Source organism: Arabidopsis lyrata, assembly GCF_000004255.2.
Source record: "Arabidopsis lyrata subsp. lyrata unplaced genomic scaffold ARALYscaffold_8, whole genome shotgun sequence".
Lineage (NCBI taxonomy): Eukaryota > Viridiplantae > Streptophyta > Magnoliopsida > Brassicales > Brassicaceae > Arabidopsis > Arabidopsis lyrata.
In genome coordinates this window covers 1,362,965-1,385,716 of record NW_003302548.1, presented here as the reverse complement: position 1 = coordinate 1,385,716, position 22,752 = coordinate 1,362,965, and the positions used below count along the sequence as shown (strand labels likewise).

At 32.8% G+C, this 22,752-nt stretch overlaps 5 protein-coding genes and 1 long non-coding RNA gene across 7 annotated transcripts; all 6 read right to left on the bottom strand.

Annotated features, from left to right (window-relative positions):
- Positions 1–3,552: 3,552 nt before the first annotated feature.
- LOC9299523 (abscisic acid receptor PYL12) lies at positions 3,553–6,515 on the bottom strand. The gene has a single exon (XM_021022135.1). It carries the CDS (start codon positions 4,091–4,093, stop codon positions 3,614–3,616), a length of 480 nt encoding a protein of 159 aa, XP_020877794.1. The 5' UTR covers positions 4,094–6,515; the 3' UTR covers positions 3,553–3,613.
- A 92-nt stretch (positions 6,516–6,607) lies between these two features.
- On the bottom strand, positions 6,608–7,499 carry LOC9299522 (protein LIGHT-DEPENDENT SHORT HYPOCOTYLS 9). Its single transcript, XM_002863400.2, has one exon. It carries the CDS (start codon positions 7,236–7,238, stop codon positions 6,690–6,692), a length of 549 nt encoding a protein of 182 aa, XP_002863446.1. The 5' UTR covers positions 7,239–7,499; the 3' UTR covers positions 6,608–6,689.
- Positions 7,500–12,124: 4,625 nt separating this feature from the next.
- LOC9299521 (pollen-specific protein-like At4g18596) lies at positions 12,125–13,504 on the bottom strand. Its single transcript, XM_002863399.2, has 2 exons — positions 13,213–13,504; positions 12,125–12,601 (listed from the first exon to the last, which is right to left on the bottom strand). Exons 1-2 carry the CDS (start codon positions 13,388–13,390, stop codon positions 12,255–12,257), a joined length of 525 nt encoding a protein of 174 aa, XP_002863445.1. The 5' UTR covers positions 13,391–13,504; the 3' UTR covers positions 12,125–12,254.
- A 2,000-nt stretch (positions 13,505–15,504) lies between these two features.
- LOC110227752 lies at positions 15,505–17,395 on the bottom strand. Its single transcript, XM_021023236.1, has 5 exons — positions 17,215–17,395; positions 16,702–16,828; positions 16,299–16,598; positions 15,982–16,203; positions 15,505–15,858 (listed from the first exon to the last, which is right to left on the bottom strand). The coding sequence occupies exons 1-5, from the start codon at positions 17,385–17,387 to the stop codon at positions 15,601–15,603; spliced, it is 1,080 nt and encodes a 359-aa protein (XP_020878895.1). The 5' UTR covers positions 17,388–17,395; the 3' UTR covers positions 15,505–15,600.
- Positions 17,396–17,402: 7 nt separating this feature from the next.
- Positions 17,403–18,568, bottom strand: LOC9299520. 2 transcript variants are annotated; one of them, XR_002331433.1, is made up of 3 exons: positions 18,502–18,568; positions 18,253–18,329; positions 17,403–17,464 (listed from the first exon to the last, which is right to left on the bottom strand). It is a non-coding gene; the product is annotated as an uncharacterized LOC9299520 (long non-coding RNA). The 2 variants fall into 2 exon arrangements; XR_002331432.1 differs by having other exon boundaries at positions 18,521–18,568.
- Positions 18,569–21,270: 2,702 nt separating this feature from the next.
- On the bottom strand, positions 21,271–22,220 carry LOC110230009. Its single transcript, XM_021031523.1, has 2 exons — positions 22,024–22,220; positions 21,271–21,951 (listed from the first exon to the last, which is right to left on the bottom strand). The coding sequence occupies exons 1-2, from the start codon at positions 22,138–22,140 to the stop codon at positions 21,271–21,273; spliced, it is 798 nt and encodes a 265-aa protein (XP_020887182.1). The 5' UTR covers positions 22,141–22,220.
- Between the last annotated feature and the right edge of the window lie 532 nt (positions 22,221–22,752).

The following is a 22,752-nucleotide window of genomic DNA, read 5'->3' as shown; positions in this document are numbered from 1 at the left end:
CCATTCAATGTAAAGCCAGTGGGACAAATGAGTCTTTGTGATTGTGTGAAATAAACATAGTGAAAGCGTAATATGTCAGACACGGCTTGTCGCACAAGGATTCACACAAAGACCAGAAATAGAGGAGATATTCTCCCCTGTGGTGGATGCTAAGACATTTAAATCTTTGCTAAGTCTGGCTATATAAAAGAGAAAGATTTGCGGCTAATAGATGTAATGTCTGCATATTTATATAAGTCCACTGGATAATATATGAGATTACCAGAGGGTATTGAGCTCAAAGATAAGAAAGATTCTCGAGAACAGCACTGCATAAGGCTGGACAAATCCTTATATGGACTGAAACAAAGCGGACATATGTGGTATAACCGGTTAAGTGAATATCTCATCAGAGAAGGCTATAAAAACGATCCGATCAGTCCATGTATTTTTATCAAGAAGTTTGCAAACAAAGGATTTGTAATCATAGAAGTGTATATGAATGATTTAAACCTCTGGGTAATCGCCCAAACAGTTGAGTATATCTAAAGAAAGAATCTCAAATGAAAGACCTAGGCAATAATTAAGTTCTGTTTGGGATTACAACCTGAGTACGTGAATAATGGAATCCTTGTGCATCAAATGGCATACACTGAAAGAGTACTCAAGGAAATTTAATAAGGACCAGGCCCGCCCATTGACCAGGCCCAATGGTGGTGAGAAGCCTCAGATTGGATAGTGATCCACTCAGTCCGGAAATGCCATACTTCAGTGCCATAGGAGTTCTAATGAATTTTGCTAGACACACTAGACCAAACATTTTTGCCGTGAGTCTCCTGTCTAAATTTAGTTCATGATCAACCCAAAGGCACTAGAAAGGTTTAAAGGAAGGTTTGATTAAATTTTAAAGTTTATTCTTCCTGCGTTGTTTACTTGGGTTTATTCTATACTGATCTAACCAAAGAAGATCCAGTTTGCTTTGGTTTAGTTTGATTTGCTGATGCAGGTTATTCATAAGATCAGATTATGGCATGGTCAATGAATAGGAACTACGTGTGGCTTGATCCCTTCCAAGGGTACGTAGGCAGCCTTCCTCAAGGCGCAGCTACTACTACTATTACTACTAATACTACTACTACTACTACTACTACTACTACATCATCAAAGACCATCATATTTGAAGACAACGCAGCCTGTATTGCTTAACTAAAGGATGGCTATATCAAAGGGGATCGAACGAAGCATATTCTGCCTAAGTTCATCTTCACTCATGAATTACAGAAGGACGGTCAGGTCAAAGTTCAACAGATCCGGTCAAGTGAGAATTCAGCCGACCTATTCACCAAATCATTGCCGACTTCAACGTTCCGGAAGCTCATTCATCAGATCGGGATGCGCGGACTTAAGGATCTACAGTGATGCTCAAATCAGGGGGAGTAATGCGTGTTGTACTCTTTTTCCTTCACCATGGTTTTGTCCCACTGGGTTTTCATGATAAGGTTTTAATGAGGCAACATTCCCCAGCGCATTATAGAGATCCCGGTTTAGTATCGGGCACGGTTATGTCTTCCAAGGGGGAGTGTTATAAACCATATGGATGGACTCCATAACCGGCCCATGGCCCATTAGGATTTTACCTTATTCTATGTATCCTGCTATTATCATTGTATATATATCCCTTATTCTATTAATGAGATGACACAGTTCACAACATAACAGAATTTAAATTATTATGCCTCTTTAAAAACGAGTTGTTGGAGACCAAGGCTTAATTACATTAATTACCACTCTAGTCGACAAAAACAAATTGGACCATTAAATTTTTTTTGTTTTTTTCAAGGTGAATTATATATGGTTGATTTCTTCACTTGCACATGCTAAAAAACGCTATTTCGCATTAAATTTCAAATGAAAAGGTAAGACACGCATAACGAATTAGAGTATCTTAAGGCCGTGAATGGAGAACACGTTTCGGGGCGGATCTTGTAAAACCGCTATTAGTAATGGGCCTAACTCAACACCCAAAAGCTAGTTTAAGGGAGGAGGTTTGCCTCATACTATATATATTGCCCAAGGATTTTATTTTTTTCCGATGTGGGACTCTAACACACCCTCCTCACGCTCAGGACTGGACATCCACGGATGGTAGCCCACTTTCAAGAAAGTTAAACCTTTGCTCTGATACCATATTAGTAATGGGCCTAACTCAACACCCAAAAGCTAGCTCAAGAGAGGAAGTTTGCCTCATACTATATATATTGCCCAAGTATTTTATTTCTTTCCGATGTGGGACTCTAACAACCGCACTTACATCTTCCATTCAACATAATTATTTGGTTATTTGCTGTTGTTGATTATAAAAATAAAAAAATTAATATTATTGTGGCGGTCTAACTTATAAGAAGAAAATGGTGTTTCCCATGTGGCTGTAGGAACAGACCAAAATATGGTGTGTTTAGATTTTTGAAGTGCGGTTTCTTTTGTTTAACTATTTTTTTTTAACTGAAAAATTCTGAAAAAATTATACAAATAAATGTTATCAGATTATCTATTTCAATTCAAAAAAAAATGCTTTCAAAATTTAAAGTGCTAAAAATAATTAGTCAAAGTTTAATAATTATTGTAGTTGTACCGCACTTGTAATATACACCATTTAAACATTGTTCCACACCACTTATTTTTTACTATCCACAGTTAATCTGCATGATGCGTTTCTCCCGCATGAACTATACTTAAACTGCACCGCACCCTTTAATCCGCTTGTCCCGCATCGCTTAATCCGCTGTCACATATATTTGGTTGGACACATTAGTTAGTACTCACAGTCTTTACAACAAGAGTTTTAATCAAAAGAAAAAATGATTTTAAGTTATGAGTGATTTCAAAATTTGGCTTACATCAATACATTTTAGAAAGGAGGGTTTAGAAATGGATTTAAACTAGAATTATATATACTTTTGGGAAAACATATATTAATGATAATTTAAGAAAAAAAAATTAACTACTATTTTTTATTTCACAAGACTAGTCCTGGACGTTCGGTTATCTGCTCGGTTATCGGTTCGTATCCATTCGGTTTCGGTTCTTTCGGTTCTACAAATTTAGTATCCATTTAGTTATTTTGCTTTGGATATTTTCGGATATTTCGGTTATTTTTTTGTATTTTCGGATATTTCAGTTATTTTTTGGTATTTTTGAATATTTTTACTATTTTTATATATTTTTAAGTATTTTTTTATTATTTGGTCTATAAATAACTAGTATTTTTGATTATTTGGTCTATAAATAACTAGTACTTTCAAAAATATAATTGTATTTCGGGTATTTCAGTTACCCGAAATATGTCGGTTCGGTACCCATTCGGTTACAGTTCTTTCGGTTATTGAATTTAATCATTCGATTATTTTCAAATTTTCTGTTCGATTTGGTTTGGTTTTTTTTGCTTCGGTTTCGATTTCGGTACATTCGATTCGGTTTATTTGCCCACCATATAAATACATAATTATACAACCTATATTTTGCCCCGTCGAATAAGCATATTTTGTTAGTTGCTATCTAAAACCTCGTAAAATAAGAGTTTTAAAATCTTAATATTAATACTAACTATTATTACAGTCACACGTCTTTTACAACTTTACGTGAGCTCCACCATCTTCTCCGATAACTTAGCCAATGACCTAAGATTACACTTAACGATAGTATTAGCAAACAACGTCGTTTCCTCATCAGTATTTCCTTCCGGCACATCCACCACATAACTCTCCTCCACCACCGTCTTCTCCTCCTCCGTCGCCACAAACACCATCGTCTTTGACCGGTAATTAACCAAACGATGATCACCACCAATAATGCTGATCACCATCACATGAGACTCATCGTCAAGTTCATCTAATCTTTCTAGGCTGAAACTCGCCGGAAAATCGGAAACCACCGTGACTTCACGGACAGAGCCTTCTCCTCCATCTCCCGAGCGTAGCTCGCACTTTTTCACGAACTGTTTATATGTTTTTGGGTTATCAAAACGACGTAGGATTGACCATACTAAAGGTAATGGAGCATTGATAGTTTGTACTAATGTCGAACCGCATACATGCTGTTTTTGAGACGTTTTCATTAGTGTTTGTTTAGTCTTTTACAATTTTGCTGTTCTACCGAGCGCTGTGGTTGTTGTCTTAAATATTAATGAAGTGGCAAGTTTTAGTATATATATGAGAAATATCTATAGGTCGACAAAAAGATGAGAAATATCAGTAGAATAAGGCCGACTGAAAGAAACATTATATTTATGAAATTGTGAAAGCATAACAAGAAAAATAATGTAAATATTCTATATGACATAATTACACATTCGAATAAAATATTTGGTTTAAGTAAATTGTGATATACATTCATGCATATAAAAAACAAAATACGTAAATTAAAACAGCCTGGCTAAGAAATCAAACAGTGTAGCATCTGATGTATAGTTATATATATAAAATTTTCTACATAATTTATTTTTGTGACAATCAATTGTATAATATATAGTTGTATACAAAACTATATATAAAGAACATTTTGCGGTTAAGTTTGGCAGATTATATGACATGGACTGTGGTAAAACTAGGGGCAAATAATTGTTCCACGTTGGTTCACACGTTCCACACTTTTAAATCACACATCTATAGTGTATTATAAGAAACAAATAGTTGACAGATGTTGAAAGAAAAGAAAAAAGTTGACAAAAAGAAAAATAAACAGGCCAAATGAGCCTAAAATTTATAGATCCATTTTAAGCCCAAGCTATAGTATCACTCTTTTAGTTTAGTTTTTACGTTGAGGCTGGTAGTTCATAACGAGATAAAAAGTTAAACCAAAATGTGATTCCGGTAAATATTACTTTTTAACACCTATAGTTTGAAAACAAGCTTGCCCACACAGCTGTAGTTCAGTGGTAGTTAAAAATTGGGGAAATATTTGAAGGAATTAACCAAGATTCGATCCATGCTGGAAACAAAAACTATATATGGGTGGAAAATCTGGGAATTGGGCCAAACAGTTTAATTACATAGTAGTCCAGTAACAGGTGATTTGACTACTCATGGCATTAGTCGGAAATCATTCCAAACTCGGGACAGACAGTGTGGTGGCCCTTTGGGGAGAAGTCTACTCTGAAACACTTCGGTGTGTTTCTACCGAGGCTGACCGTATCAGCCGATAGGGTTTATAAAAAAATAAAAATAAAAACAATTTTTTTTCAACTCCAAATTTTAATCTCATTTAAAAACATTGAGATTGACACTTGACTGGCAAAAGAGCCAAAATCTCAATCACAATCCCACATTCTCAGATCTGTGACGATTTTGATTCGAAACAAGGAGACATTTACGTTTTCACTCAATAGCGGTTATAAATTAAGTTGGTTTCGGCAAAGACTTTTGCTTGCAATTTAGTATTTGAGTTCTTATAGATTTAAAACTATTCCCGCAAACCAAATGTGTTCGTTTGCGACGGAATATTTAAACACTCTTATATCTTCTCTATTTGTCTTTTTTTTTTACCGGTTTTCGATCTATAGATTTTTTTTTTACTTAATGTATGATATATAAAGACTACAAGCTCTTACGACATTTATATTTGGCTTATATATCAATACATTTATAAAGAGTTTAGAAATGGACTCAAAGTAAAACTATTTAACCGGGCATGATGGCTTCAAAACTGTGTCCAAAAAATTGGAGAGTGTGTCCCCTTTTTTGTCCTCTTAATACTCTCTTGATATATATATCTTCCAAGAAAAAAAAAAATTACAAAAACATAAGAAAACTGATAACTAACGCAATACTACTCCCAGAAACATGACCAAAACTTCTACCATGGTGAAAAAAAATCCTATTTAGGATCTAAGTTTTCAAAAAGTTCATCTTGGATGTTCTAAGTCAAGAACAGCTAACCTAATGTATCTGATGGTCTTTAAACGTTATATCAAGTAAGAAGATTTTTTTTATTACTGTACATATTTGCGTTATCTAACGAATCCTCATTAATTAATCAAGCCATCCTAGATTAGTATTGAGATTTAATATTAGTGATAATATTATGTAGTTATCTTTTTCCTTTGATTTAAGATGACAACAAAAATAGATTAGTCAGTATTATCATAAAACTTCAAATTAGGAAAAAAAAACTTAGCCATTAGACCCAACGTAAAGCTACAAGTATACCAGACCTTAGATCTATATATATTATAAAATACATGGCCCAATTAAGAAACACGCGGATAATTACGCTTTATTTCTGAGTAAGTAAAAAGTTAAGCTCTCTATACACACATAAAATATAAGACTTAATTTAGTGGTTTGGGATTAGGTTAAAAAGCTATAGCCACACAACTTTTTCTTTCTCATTTACAATTCACAGTTTCACACACGAGTAAGCCTTCAAATTTATATTAAAAGGTAGGGGATAAAATAAAATAATCTTAATAATCCTAGCTGTGAAAAGTACTATTACCAGATGAGCAACATAATTTCTCATATGAGATTTTTTTTTCATGAATTTACCTCAGTCACCATTAGTTTTTTTTTAAAACAACTGGTCCAAGTAAATTTCTTAATTTTTGTTTTCTTATTGGATTGAAGTCTAATGATTGAGTGAAATCTAATAATGTGAATCAAGGAAATTGATTACCTTATATTGGAAAATATATATATGATCGAGATACAAGTGGACTAACGATTATGATTGTGACTCGAAGACTTTGAAATATCTCTCTTTACAACGACGTCGTTTCTGTTCTTCTTCCGTTTCCTTTTCTTCCTATACGGGATTCCACGAGCCTTAGCTTGAGACTCTCTCACTTCCCTCAAATGAATCCGAATCCACCCGTTTCCGAACGGGTTACTATGGGATGATCCACCACCATGTTCTTCGTAAGCAGCTCTTAACCGTCCGATCAAAGCATCTAAGCTTCCCCAAGCTTGCTTGAGAGGACAAGTGCAAGGCGACGGTGGATCGGGTTGTCCAAAGAAAACACAAGCTTGATTATGGACTTTGGTTTTACCGAATTGGTCTAAATAGTTGAGGAAGCTTAGGACGTGTGTGTGCTCGAATCGAGAGGTTGTTACGGGTGGGTTTAGGGTTTTGAGGTATTGTAAGAACGTGTTCCAATCGCGGCTTTTCTGCGATTCGTAGCGGCTAACTTGCGGTAGAAGCGGTTGTAGCTTGTGGCGACCGGAGTTAGAAGAGGAAGGTTGATCTGGTGGATTGTGAGAGGACATGGTAAGAGAAAGTTTTGTGTAGATGAGGAAAGGAAAGGAAAATGAAATTATTGTTGGGGTTAGAAGTAAGAGAAAGAGAGATCTTGAAAAAAAACTATTAGGGAATATATGGATAGATATTGGCCAAAAAAGAGAAGAGAATAAGTAGATAAATATAGGTTTTATATTTTAAAAGAAGAAAATATTCACTAGGTTTCATTCATATCATGCGAATATATCAAAATTCTTATTTTAGTTTGATTGGTTAATTTCAAATTCCGACATAATTATCTAGGTGGACCTATATATATAGGTATATAATTATAAAGTAAACATATGCCAATATTCAAATTAAATGCAATAAAACCATAATTCAAAACTGGAAATTTGTTTAATTTATTTAAAGATTGAAAATTTTGAAATTTAAATATTGACATATGTAAAACATTTAATCAGTTAATTAATAAATGCCGTAATCTAGTTAACTAGACCTTTTTTGTTATGGATTCTATTGAAACGCACCTAACTTTATCAAGTGTCAAAATTTAATCAAAAATTAACATGTATTGTAATATAGTTAATTAAAATTTCTTCATGCGTTGAAATCTAACGAAACATGTCTAATTTTATATAATTAGATCTATATGTAATCATATAAAAAGTAAAATAAAATTTCTATAAATTAATAACGTTTGACTATAACATTTTATTTATCTATACAATTATTAGTTTATTGATCTATTAGCTGATCCAGGAAAAAAATAGTAATAGTATAGTGAGTTTATTTCCAAAAATAGAACAAAAATGATAAAATATTTTTCAAATTTACCTTTGATAGAGAACAAAAATTTAAGTTTTTTTTTTTAACACCACCAAAAAAAAAAAGTTTAGATTAACTACTTTCTAGTAGAATTTTATATATTTGTTTGAAATATGTAAACACATGTACTATCTGAATTCGAATAGGGCCAAATTAAAGGCAGATTATTCAACCACATAGTACCATAATATTGGCAAATTGTCTGTTTTAAAGTAGGATTTAAACATCTGTCTAGAAAGTCTAGTGTACAAATTAAATTATAAATATGTCTGATTGATACAAATGAACCTTTCAGTCTTTTGTGGGTACCATTAAAACTTATAATGATGAAACCTAGATATTTTTAAGCTCCAAACGATATTGATCTCTTATTATTTTTAAATAACTAACTTGGCTATCTTTATAATTTGAAACAGTTGCCCAGCCTATCATTGAGCAAGGACCATATTTATATGATTAGTTTTTTCTTCTTCTTTTTTTTTTCAAATTATATTAACATTAAAAATTTTACACAAAGTATTATTATTTTACAAACTGAAAGAAATTTAAGAGAATATATTTTATTGAGTGGGATTGAGGTGACCTGTCATTGTTGGACACACGAGAAGGTGCTTTCTTTCCATTTATGCATATTTTCTATAATTTCTTAATAACTTTTTATTAATTTGATTTTAACTATTTTATTCATATATTTTTATATTTTTTTCTCATGGATGGACCTTTCTACACATTATTATGCTGTAAATTTTAATAATGATTTTTCCAACTGATTAATTTTAAAATGACTCATACTATCGTAATATTACTATCTAGCTCGAGCTTTTCATAACGCATAAAAACATATTTTTTAAGCTATTTATTGTACCACTAGCAAATAGCAATGCAAATCAATCATTTGTATTACGCTGGTATTTAGAAGTTCTTTCTTATTATGACTCGTTGATTAGTTCATCAACTTGCTTGTCTTAGTGGTTGTTGTTGAATTAATATAGTCTAGTACATAAACTATATAGATACCTAATATTTAAATCATTCTTGTAATAATCACAATAATGTAGCTTATAACGTCGTTTTCGTCATTGTCATTTCATCGCCATCGTAGCAGCAACAACAATAAATCGACGAAATATCTAAGCAACCTCGGAGATAATCATAGGTATATCATACGTAAATTCCAGATAACTTGATTAGGTTTCTTATAAAGATGTCGCCTATAATAAGCATATTTGTTTTTGTCAAAATGGATAATTATTTAAACATATTTTAGTCTAAAGTGGACGACGCACAAAATCAAGATCATCTCCACTATTTGACCTACGAGTTTCCATGGCCGCACCAAAAAAAAGGAAGAAAATAAAAGAATATATAATATATGTAATTATGTAAAAGCCCGGGATCTAAAAAGGTACGTAGCATGACTATTTGAGGATCATTTATTTTTGGTGGAATTGTTTTGAGGATCATTAAAGTTAGGGAAAAATCCTATAAACAATCACAAACTATTTATATCTACTAGATGAATTCCCATGCTACGCGTGGGTTTGTTTTGAAAATTGTTAAGATAAAAATATGTTAATTGTTTTTGTTGCTAATTTATGTTTATTTTTCTGTTTGTTATTGTATACTTAATAAAATTAGACTCATCTTATGTACTTAAAATTTTTATTGTTAGATTTGTTTTTGATTCTAAATATCAATTTTTACATTTTCATTTATAATCTGATTATTTTTATATCTAAGATTCTAGTATTTGTTCATTATCATGAATACACACAACAAGAATATAAGATATTTTGATCTCAAGAGTTTTCGTATGAAAAGAAGAAAAAGAAAGCAAAAATTAAAGAGTTATTTAAGTAACAATTTTAGATTTTATGCTATTGCATATAATATGAGACTTTTGATTTTCTCTCAATTAATTTTGCTGATTTTTAATTTAAATAATGTAGAATGACACATGTCATTTTCTTGGGTGATGATGTGTCACTCATATGGAGAGAGTTGACCAACTTTTATGTATATGATTACTTTTTTTTAAAATAGTTTTTGTTTGAGTTTGCAAAAGTTATACATGATCAAAACATTTACCTCACTAATTGAATTTTTAAATTCATCCCCGTAAATGTATTTTACACTCCAAACTTAATTTAACAGAACTTAAAAAGTTATCAATATGATAGCCAAGAAACAAGACAAAACTCTAAACAACAACGTTACATTTGAAAGTTTAGTAAATATAAACATCCAAATGCTAAAAAAAAAGAAAAAAACATTCAAATGCTTTAGAGGTTAAGTGACAAGAATATCCAAAAAAAAAATATATATCCCTTGTTAAGTTGTGTTATATAAGTATGAGCACATCAATGGAATAATCAAGAAGCCGAAAATGTCTAAAAAGCATGAAAATTATAGTTATTAAAATAAAGATTGAAAATATTTTTTTAAAAAAAGATTAAACATATAAGGACATTAGTTAGACAAGGACATAATAATTAAAAGACACAAATATTCGGACCACGTAAAAATATATATGCTAAAACATGGAGGTATATACACCTTAATTTGTCGGGAAAAAGTTGGCCGACGGTGACAGCTGGTCAGATTCCGGTGATCGGAAAACCAGAATCCGATGACTAGAAGTATAGAACCTTGAAGCTTTATATAAATTGGACAAGATATGTAAGAGAAGATCTTGAGTGGGGGTAATATCTATTTTGACAAAAAAAAAAAATATATCTATTTATTTCTATATGCTTTTAGTCTACAACATCAATATATAATCATCCACTATATAACCAAAAGATAAAAATAGTCCACTCACGTGGGACATGGGTCCATATGTTTCACCTGGGATCATACTTATGAAATTATTTTGTTATTAAATTCCTTACGCACAATGTCATTTAAAAAAAAAAAATTCATATTAAAGTAGGTGGATCGTATTCTTGTTTTTAGTTTATCCCCTCCATTATAAATTTGTGAAAACATTTTTAATCTATTGACTGATTGATAAAAAAAAAAAAGATAAAATGAGATTTTAAGACTTATAAATTTATACTACTACATTGAAAAGTTAATTATATAATTTTTTATTAATGTTACAATTTAATAAAATGCTACTGTAATCGAAGAAATAAACATTGAAAATGTACAAATTTGGAGTTCTTCGGAGCTGTAAGAAAGTGGCAAACCAAAAAAAACAAGAAACGAGGGACCGGGATAAAAAGTAAATTATCGGAACGAACATGTTAAGCCGGATTTAGGCCCATATAACATGTTTACGTTCGAAAAATCGTTATGACAAATGAAAACCATTACCAATATAACAACAATAAACATACCATGAAAAACAGACAAAGGGTTTTAGAAACAAAAGTGAAAGAATTATATCGAAAAGCTTAAACTAGGACTAGGAGTCTAATTTACCCTTCCCTATTTTTTAGATCTTCACAAGGTTTCAAATCTAAAATCCAATTTTCTACATTAAATTTCTTTTTTTCTTTTTTTCAGCAATATGCATTATTAGTGTTTTGACTCTCATTCTCATTAATTAGAATATGATTACAATCAGAGTATTTATATACAAATTACTTAACTAAACCAAAGCCTAAACCAGACTATACATAGTTAAACCAAACTGTACCAACATTAATATATACAGATGAACTATATAGAATGATACATTATGTGAGTTTGATGAATGTGAATAAACGCAATATATAACAACACTAATACAAACCACTATACATATCCAAGGAAAAATAAACTTCTATTACTAATGTTAATTTGTAATTAATTGATAATAACCTCACCCTAATTACTTTACTATACCATAACCATGTATCACTCATATAAAAATTAACAAAAGGCGATAAATTAATGATGATATCATTTTGTAGTAAAATAAACAACTTGATTGATCACATTCACAACCAAATTACTTATGTTTTAGACAAACTTTTTTTCCTTCTAAATTTGGTTATTTTTTTTTATAAACTAATAATAAATAATTTCCTCAACCGTATGTAATTAAATTACATTCTTTTTACTATCGAACAACAAAATATATATTACTCACACATCAAAATAAACAAAACCAAAACGCGAAAATTAATTAATGATGATATTAATTCATTATAATGATAATAAACTTGATAAAATTAAGCAAATAGAAAATCTCTCATGTCATATATGTTTTTTTTTTCTCTTTCTTTCGCTTAGAATGTGACGTCAGGGACAATACCAAGCTCCTTGAAAGCAGCAGGACAATCAGCCAATGGAGTCTGAACCATGAAACCGAGAGGGTTAACGATACGTGTCTCGTGAGAGACGATTCCGTCATTCGCCGTTAAACTGATCTTAGCGGCGTTACGTAAGTAAGCCTCTTTGCTGACGTCACTGCAACCACTGTCTGGTGATTGGACCAAAACAAGCTCGCAAACTTCTTCCTCGTGGTCACCAGTTACTTCCATCTTGTAGCTTCCTGTTTTGTCGGTAACAGCTTCTTTGGTCAATGTTACGGTTCCGTTTGTTCTGCTCCTGCACTCCAACTTCACTTTCGCACCTTCACAAACACACACAACAATTGTAAAAATAATAATAATAAATAGTTCGACTATAAATAGTTTGTTCGAGTGGATGTAAAATGGATCAAGATCACGGATCGAATTTTACTCTCTGAAATTTTCATCGTTTTCTTTTGACCACGGTAAATGTTTTAAATGGCAAAATATTCGAATTTCTACAGACCAAAAGAATTAGTTTGGGTAAAAGATCTATCTCCGCTTAAAGCAAAAAAAATACAAATAATATTGATCTAAGCGAAAAGGATATATTTTGGAGATTTGAATATGTTAAGGTTAGACTCGCTTCATGTCTAACGTAAATTTTAGAAACTGATGTACGAGAAATTTGAAAAATGTAGTCTAAAAACATTGCATCAAATTATTCGAATTTAGACACTGATATAGCTATTTTACGACATTGCATGCATCCTCTAACATGCAAGAAGTGTGCGTACGCATATATATATATATGCATGGCCAAATCAAAACTATAAAGTGACATGATATTTTTTTATTAAACGTAAAGTGTTCTAGATCAATTTTCTTTTCAATGCAACATTTGCATGTGGTAAAAAAAGCCATGCATACATGTATATTAATACAGATCTACCTTCGAGGAATTTGCTGAGACGGGTAACGAATTGGACACGGCAAGTGTCACAGTAAACTGATCCCTGAATCTGGAAACGATCGAAGTCATCAGCATCAGCGGCGGCGAAACCGGCGAGAGAAGACAAACACACGGCGGAAACAACAAAGAAAGAGAAGAAGATAGCTTTGGAAGCCATTTTTGTTAGAGATTTTTGGTTTTGTTTTTGGTCTTCTCTTCTTTTTGATATCTCTTTTTATATTCAAACAATAAGTTGAGATATGTTTGAGAAGAGGACAACTATTCTCGTGGAGCACCGAGTTTGGTTTTATATTAGAAGCCCAATTGTTATTTTTAGATTGAAACAAAAAAGTAAAATCGTTGATTGTTAAATTTCAAAATTAGTTTCAATACGTTTCGAATAAAAGAATGATTAGTTTATTATACCTTAATTATAGCATTGATTTCTAAATTTGTTTTTTTGACCGCCCTTTTTTCTCTCTTTGGTGCAGTGTTTTCTTAAAATTAGAAGAACCCATAACTTTTAGTTTACGGTCAAATTGAATAAAAACAAATTTCTATGTTTTATAGACGAAACTTGTTCTTTTAATGAAAACAGTTGATTATGAATTATTTTCATCAGTATATCGGTATTTAAATAACATTTTCTTCACATGGTATTCATGAAGTGATAAAATGTGTTTAGAATATGACATTAAATTTTTTGAATGATTAATGGGTTAGTATCTTTTGGTCATACCGAGTATTTGTATTATAGCTTTGGATCTCTCGAGAATTTGTTGGGGCCATATTAGTTAATTATATTTGGGTTTAATCGTTTTGCAAAGAGACGAAGAAGAAAGATTGGGCCAAGTCAACAAAACAGAGAGACGTCTCTCAATTGAGTAAGATACACATGCCTTCAATCGGAGTTCTATCCGGAAAATAGATATGAAATTAGGGCCAACGGTAAGTTACACAGCTAGCGGCTATGAATTTAGGGCAGAAGTGTTAAGCTTGAGGGTTTAATTTGTGGCTAGATGATGGAGTTAGTGTGTATAAGAGATTTTAGGGCAGAATTGTTAAGCTTGAGGGTTTTCGAGCAAGTGTTGAAATGAAAAGAGATAGAACAAAAGAAAAAAGAGAAAATAAGAAAAGAGCTCGAAAAAGTGAAAAATTGGCTAAGTAATTGGCGGAGTAAGTGAAAAAGGTTTCCCGCTTACTAAAACTATATCTTAGCGTTTATGCACTGCTATAATATCAAAACCAAATTACAACTTTATTTTCGATAGCAATTTCGAAAATCGTGCTATAAAACAGTGCTATCAATGTGAGCTTTTTTTTGTAGTGGACACTTGGTACCTTTGGTTCAAGGAAAAGTCGAGGTTATTGTGATTTCATTTGTATTTGGCTAGGGCGATTCCTTCACAAACATTTACATCTCGTTTTTTCTGCACAAGAATGTGTCTTTATTTTTTTGTATGTTTGTGTAAGAAAAATCAATATCTCACTACAATATAAAACAATATTTTTTTATTATTATTCTTTTTTTTATAAATCCTATTGGCTATCCGGTCGGCCCCGGTAGGAATGCACCGAGGTGCTACATAGTGGACTCACTACAAGAAAAAAGCTAAATTCCAACATCCATCTATGTTGTTAATTTGTAGGAATTATATGTTTCCAATAAATTTTCAATAGAACATATATTTGTTGGAATATGATCGTTGGAAATCTACATTTGTCACGAATTTATTGGAAACGTTTCCATCGAGTAATTCTATGACCAATTTGTTGGATAGTTCTGATAATTTTTTTGTTGGATATTTGTTGGAATTTACCGTGAAGTTTCTAACGAATTGTTCCAACATATATTTTGTTGGAATGTCATTGATAATTTGTCACAAATATTCAATAATTCTGAAAGTTTGTTTATGGGAAACTACTAATAACATATTTGTTGCAACTTTGTTGAAATGTTTTCTTGGAAACGTGTGAGAAATTTCCGACGCCTTATTTGTTGGAACTTCATAGAAATTTATTGATAATTTAATTGTTGAAAATTTATTGCTATTTTTCTTGTAAATTTGTGAAAAACTTCTAATGATTTAATTGTTGGAATTTTATCAGAAATTAATCGTTGAAAATATGTTGATATATTCTACTAAGTTTCCAACAAAATGTCTCATGAACCATTTATCAACTTTTTGTTGGAATATATTATTTAGGTAATTTTTAATAAAAATATTATAAAATTAAGAAATAAATAAAAATAAAAATAAATAATAAAAATAAATATCATAATAAGTAAACATTTTAAAATCTCAAAACACTTAAACATCCAAACATAATATTGAAAAACAATCCTAAATGCTTAAAGTCTTAATGAAACCAAATTACTAATTGAATTCAAAGACCACCATTGGTGTTCATTGTTGTTATCATGGAAGGTGGAACTTCATTTGGAAACTTGTTCTGCATCATAGTAATCCAAAAATCAACATCTTTAAACTTCAGCAGCATTCCCTCAATCACTTGGTCCGATTTCTGGAGCTTTTCTTGAGTCTCAAGATACATTTCTTCATAATTTGGAGATGCATCAACACTAGGATCAGCTTCCGGAATTGAACCATAGCCAAATTTCTTGCCTTTCTTCACTTGAACTTCCTGGAATTTCAAAATTGCATGTTACAATTCACATAAGAAAAAAGTATTAAAAACATAAAGTATGGTTAAAAAAAAAACACATGAAGTATAATTAAAAAAATAATAGAAGTTTCAGCATTTTACCCCTTGGTAAATGGCATCAATTTCTTCTTGTGTAAGATGGTTAGTGTCCAAAGTGTCACCATCATCATTGTCTCTTTGACTAAGAATTTGGTGCTCCATGTTTCGACATTTTTTGGCGATCAACTCAGCTTTTTTGCACACAAATACACCATCAGACTTTCTCTTATGGGTTGCTTCCATAAAAGTAACCATATCTGGGAGCTCTCCTGTCACCTTATCACGCTAAACAGTTTTGAAACACACAAATATGTCATTATAGAAAACTTGGACTGAATTTGATAGAAACTATATCGAATGCAAAAAATAAAACAAATTACCATCTCTTCTCTTCTCCGGACATATGGCATTGACCCACATGTGTGCTTAGCTATCCCTAAGCCACCACGATCGCTCTTCTTATTTTTGGAGTTGGTTTTGCTTCTCTTGATGCTTTTCTCGTTTTCCCAGAAAGCAATAAGACCAATCCAAACAGAGTTTAACATCCATTGGGGCTTCCCCTTGTCTTGCTTCCATGCCTTTTTCCATTCATGGACATATCCCAGCAAACGAGATGCACACAAAGTCTCAAACTCATGTTGAACAAGTGTTGTTATCTCATAACGCCAATTATACTTTTGCTACAAGATCAAATAAAAAGAATGAAAATCAAATAGATAACAATGTCTAAATAGTAACACTAATTATAAAGACTTTGACAAAACAAATATAGAAAAAACATACCGCAAATGCTTTGAACCAACGTAACTTGGTATCGCTTGAGAGTGTTGACCAATTAGGAGCCACTTCTTTGAAATCGCTCTCCACAATTTTTTTCACAGCCTTAGTAATCCCCTTGGTGTATTCAAACCTTGTATGTTAATAAATATAAGAGTAGTTATATAAACAGGAAATCAACGCTAATGATCATAAATATAAATCAATGATACGCTTGTTCTAATAGCTCTGTTTATGTGGCTTAGACATAGTGTAAACTTTGTAACTAATTAAGTGGCTTAGACATAGTGTTTGCACATAGAATAATCAAACTCGGCTGTAATGAATCTACTATCTTAGATTAAGAAAAAAAAAAAGGCATGTTAGGTTTCGTTGACTTCTAATTCAACATAAACTAATCTATCATGACAACTCATTCAAGTCATTCACGGACCACATTTTTTCTCTAATCTTACTAAGAGAACAAAAACTCAGAGAATAAAGTTACAGAATTAAAACAGAAGTTTAAGTGGAATTTACCATCCATCACCATTCATTCTTCTCGGATCAAGTTTTTTTAGGCTTGCACGGCCTGCAGATCGAAGCAATTGGTCCAGAGTCAATAAATCTGCTGGATCCGTTGAGCTTTGTCCATTTGTAGGCGTCTCAGGTACTCTAGACGGTTCTCCAGCATCTGTAGGGGAGTCACTCATCTGTTGAGAACTCGAGCCCAATAGGTTTTGGTCCATCCTTCGTCTATAAGCCATATAGTCATCCCAAGTCCCCATGTCTACATGAGTTCATGAAATAGATAAAGAAACTCAGTTACAAAGTTCGAAATTAACAAGAAAATTCATCAACAAAGCCAGTTTTATGATCAAAAAAGTAATAAAATTACCTGTAGAAAAGAAGAGTTACGGTGGTGAGACGTGAAGAGTAGTAAAGAACTTGTGGAGTGGGGATCGCTAAATAAAAATTAGGGTTAACATAAGAGGTTATGGGTATTAATAGTTGTGGTAAAACCAACCGAAATTAATGGGATATATTCTCTAAACAAATTTTCTAAAAAAACAGCGGCAATTTCTAAATTTCTGTAAAAATAATAAGCGGCAATTTAGAGAATAAGACATTTTAGAGGCAATTATCTCCATACACACAACTTTTTCAATCCTAAAACCATTATAGAATTCAAGAACGAGCTAAAGATTAGATCAAAAGAGAGAGAACACTGCAATACCACTAACAAACATAGTTTACAATCAGAAGCTAATCCTAATTTCATTCTAGATTCAAATCAAGTAAGTAGCTTTGGCTGAATCCAGCAGTCCACAATGTAAGTATCATTAGATAGATGAAAACAGAACAAACCAACCAATACCATTATAGAGCAAAATCCAAATCTACGACTTAATTGTCAAATTTAAAAACTGAAGAATCATGTATAAGGTTCAAAGTGTGGCATGTTGCTCATAGAACCACCAGTTTAGGCCATCAAAATAAAGTTCAAGCTTCAGCTAATTCAAAGCTACACCGAAAAACGTATTAAAAGAATGACATCGAGTGAACGAATGTACTAACCGTTACACTTTGAGCAGAGAGCATTCCTAGAAAGTGAAAGCTTCTTCATTGTTCAAGGTACAATCCTCAAGAGAAACCTTCAAATCATTCAAAAGAAAATTCTTAATTATGATATAAAATTAAGAAACTCTCAAGACCACAATCAATCAAAAAATCACAACAAACTGAGAAACCCCAAATCGAATTTGAAAAAATCTTCATAAACAACACTTTTCACATAAAGCCGACAGATTCAATGAAAGAACAAACCTTTGTTCATAAACAATACCTCTGTTCTTGTTTAATCAAGTTAATAACAACAATTATGAATAACCAAAACCAAGATTTTGAATAACCAACATCACTGTTGGAAATCAGACTCAATTTCACACTGATTTGCTTTCTTCGATTATTGCGATTACGTGATAAAACATAAACTAAGGACACAAGAGATTTACGAGTTCCCTCTGTTGCAAACCGCAACTTTGAGGTACGTCTCGGTGAGGTATTGCTCCTCACAAGCCGAATCCACTATCCAATGTTTCAAGAGGTTACAATGGTGCTCTTCAATGGAGATCCCTCACACTAACTCTCTCTATCTAAGAAGACGAAGAATAAGAAGATAAAGAACAAGAAGGACCTGAGAATTACTCTCTCTCACTTCTCTCTCTCTCTAACTCTCACCAAGAAACCCAGAAAATTGAGAATCAGAATCTTGAATCTTCTCGTCTGGTACTGTATGTGAAGAAGAAGCTTCGAGTCTCTCTTAGAGAGCTAAAACGGCATCGTGTCGTTTCTTCTCACCTCCACTCACGTGACTCTTTATTCTATGACTTGAGACCCTCTCTTTCCACCAGTAGCTTCTTCTTAATCTTCTTTCAAAACGTTCTGACTTAGCTCTCTCCAACATGCTAAATGAGTCTCAAGGTTGGATCATACTTCAACATTCTCCACCTTGATTCAAGCTTGAAAGACTTCATGTGAGCAGCCCCTCAGAACACTTTTAACCATGCTCTATCTCGGACTTATTAATCTGCAAGATTGTAGTATATCAAACTCACGATTCGGTTTTTTAGTGTTGTTAGCGACCAAAATTCTAAAGAGGGATTACCTTGATACGGAGCCTTTCTGCGACTTCAGATTGTTCATCATATTCATCTACCACCTGCAAATAGCATTTGAGCTATTAATGGACTTTTTCACTACTTCTCGCTTGTTTGAATCGAAGATGAGAAATCAAATACTCACATTATGCTTAAGGAAGATAACAGGAGCTACAGTGATATATCTGCAAATGAGAATCAAAAATGAAAATTGAGAGGGAGAGCCAAAGAAAGGGGTCATTTTTGCAGCAGTGCGATAAAAATCAACCACGACCAGAGAATTAGATAAATTTGAGGACTGGAACTACCACTAGTATTAATCTGCAAGATTGTAGTATATCAAACTCACGATTCGGTTTTTTAGTGTTGTTAGCGTTTTCCTGACTTAAGCTTTTTGCTCTCCCATGCTGAAACGTACAACCCATTGCAATGTTTATACTCATACCTGCAAATAGCATTTGAGCTATTAATGGACTTTTTCACTACTTCTCGCTTGTTTGAATCGAAGATGAGAAATCACCTACTAGAGAGTCCTGAGTATCCAAGAGAGCTACAGTGATATATCTGCAAATGAGAATCAAAAATGAAAATTGAGAGGGAGAGCCAAAGAAAGGGGTCATTTTTGCATTATTTTCTAAAAATAAACGTTCTCCCTGAACAGTCTGATAAATTTGAGGACTGGAACTACCACTAGTCAGAGGAATGATAGACATGAATAAATCCTAGAAGCTAGATTAGTAATACTGCAACACATTGATATAAAGGATATGTGGCAGTACATTAAGAAGACTTGACATTTGCAGATATTATTCAACTCCACAAACAATAGTCAGTCTCATAAGCAAACCAAGCAGGGACCCTTTAAGTGAACTCAGGCCTGAAAGATAGCTCTCGTAAATGGTTGATTGGCCTGAAACGAAGGATTCAATGGTGAGGCATGAAATAGCCAAAACAGATATATGACATGTAAAGGCAACAACTTTGAATCCGAGTACAACACAGAATTATAAACAGTACAACTTCAACGCATCTGAAGCATAAATTTCAAGCAAAATCTAAACCCTTTCACCAACTAGATGGGAATTAAGACAAAACTGGAATGAACATTCTAATGTCAGCAATCAGATTGAGGATTCAATTGAAAGATCAACCATCCCCAAAATCGGCAAAAAGACAAAACCCTAAAGCAATCAGATTTGTAATCTACAGCCAAACGAAGCAGGACCTGTCAACGCTATGGACCCAAAGGATGAAACCAAAAAAAAAAAAAAAACAATCTTGAAACTCCAAGGATCGAAATTTCGAAACAAAGTTGCGTTCTTTTGTAGTAACACACAAACCTGCAACACACAAACTCCAAGGTTAAAACCTGCAACACACAAACTTGTGCTTTGCAAAACTCTTCATTGATACTTTTAACCTCTTTAACCAGGATACCTGAGATAAAACCACTCAGAACAAACCATTGTCAATAAAGAACCAGCTAGTTCATAAGAAAACCACTTCTGAGTAATCAAACAATCTCTACTCTATGGTTCTTGTGAACTCCATAGAAGATTGTTCTAGTGACTAAATCAAACCTTAAACTCTCTGCTACTTAATTCAAAATGTCGACCTTTTGAATCATAAACAGAATTTCCAAAATCGTAGATTACTCCAATACCTGAAACAATCTTTGATTAACCTGCAAAACACAATCTCAACAACAACTTGTTAGTCATTAAAATAGTAAACTTGAGATTGTACTTACAGAAGATAATTTAGATGAAATCGAGAGCAATGAACTCAAAAACTCAAAACGAAATCGCAAAATCAGTGAACTGAAACACAAGGGGAGAAGAAAGTGACTAAACAGAAAATGTATCTGAATGAACCAAAAAAGACAAGCAAATCGTAGAAGGAACAAAGAGCTCACAAAAAAAAAAAAACAATAGTTCTACTCATGATCATCTGAATCTGATGAGTCGCTTGACCTACTTGAATTGTCAGAATCGTCAAATTCATCTGCATTGTCATCACCACCTACACTAACATCATCAAGATGGAGATTTTCAACATCAACCAATATAGTGTTTTCAAGAGAGTGTTCAACCACACTAATAGAGTCTACAGAGTTTTGTTGCATCGGATCGTGGTCCTTCACTCCATCTACTCTTCCTCTTGGATTAATTTGTGTAGCTGTGATCCACGGATCGTGGATGCGTTTAACTCTAGGATATGGAATATAGCACACTTGATCGACTTGGGATGCAAGAACAAATGGATCATACTTATTCAGCTTTTTCGACGAGTTAATCTCCGTAACGCCAAATTTGGTAAGTCGAACACCACGTTCCCTTGTAGGATCATACCACTGACACTTGAAAAGCACACATTTTATGAGTCCAGGATATTCGACCTCTAAAATGTCTTCTATCACACCATAGTATTCTTCATCCATCGTACGCACAACAACTCCATGGTTGACGGTCTGTCTATTTTTTGAGGCAGTCCTTCTCTTAAATACATATCCACGAGTACAATATATTGGCGATGAAATCGTCTCAGAAAGTGGTCCTCCTACTAACTCTCGAAGCCACGTTGGAACTGGCTCACCCAAAGAAGACGCTGATTTAACCTACAAATATGAATTAACAGTTTAGCAACTTAGTACAATCCAATTAAAAAAACAAAGAGGTTTTCAACTCACATAGTATTTTAGCCACTTCGGAAATTCTTCTTCTTTCATGATCTCTATTTCGTTATCACTTTTCTGTGGATATGAGCTCTTGATATTTTGGACAAATTTTCTGAAAAAGTTACCCATCAAATTAATCAAAAAAATCTACTCAAAATAAATATATAGAGAGAATTAAAATACCTCTCATATGGTAATACTTCTTCGCAATTACGAAGTATATAGTTATGCACATGTTTGTATTCTTCATCTGTCAACCAAACTGACTGTTGTTTTCCGCTAAACCGCCCAACTTCTGTAAATATTTTTGGGATATCGGTGTGGTAAGAAGGTTTCTTACCGCCATCATCATAGCGGCCTGGTTTTCTAGCTTTTGTTTGAACATTAGGTGCGAAGTAGTACGAAGAAAAATATGAAGTCTCTTCATTTATACTCTGCGCCACAATAGAACCCTCGACCTTGCTCAGATTTTTCACTTTCTTTTTAAGATGGAACATGAACCTTTCGAATGGATACATCCACCTATACTGAACAGGTCCACCTAGCGCTACTTCTCGAGGAAGATGAACCGGAAGATGTTCCATAACATCAAAAAAAGATGGTGGAAATATTTTTTCTAAATTGCATAAGATCAAAGGAATGTTCTTATCTAGGAGAGCTATGCCATCGGCTGTGAGGGATCTTGAGCAAAGGTCTCTGAAAAATGTACTTATCCCTGCAGTAATTTTATATATTTATTAG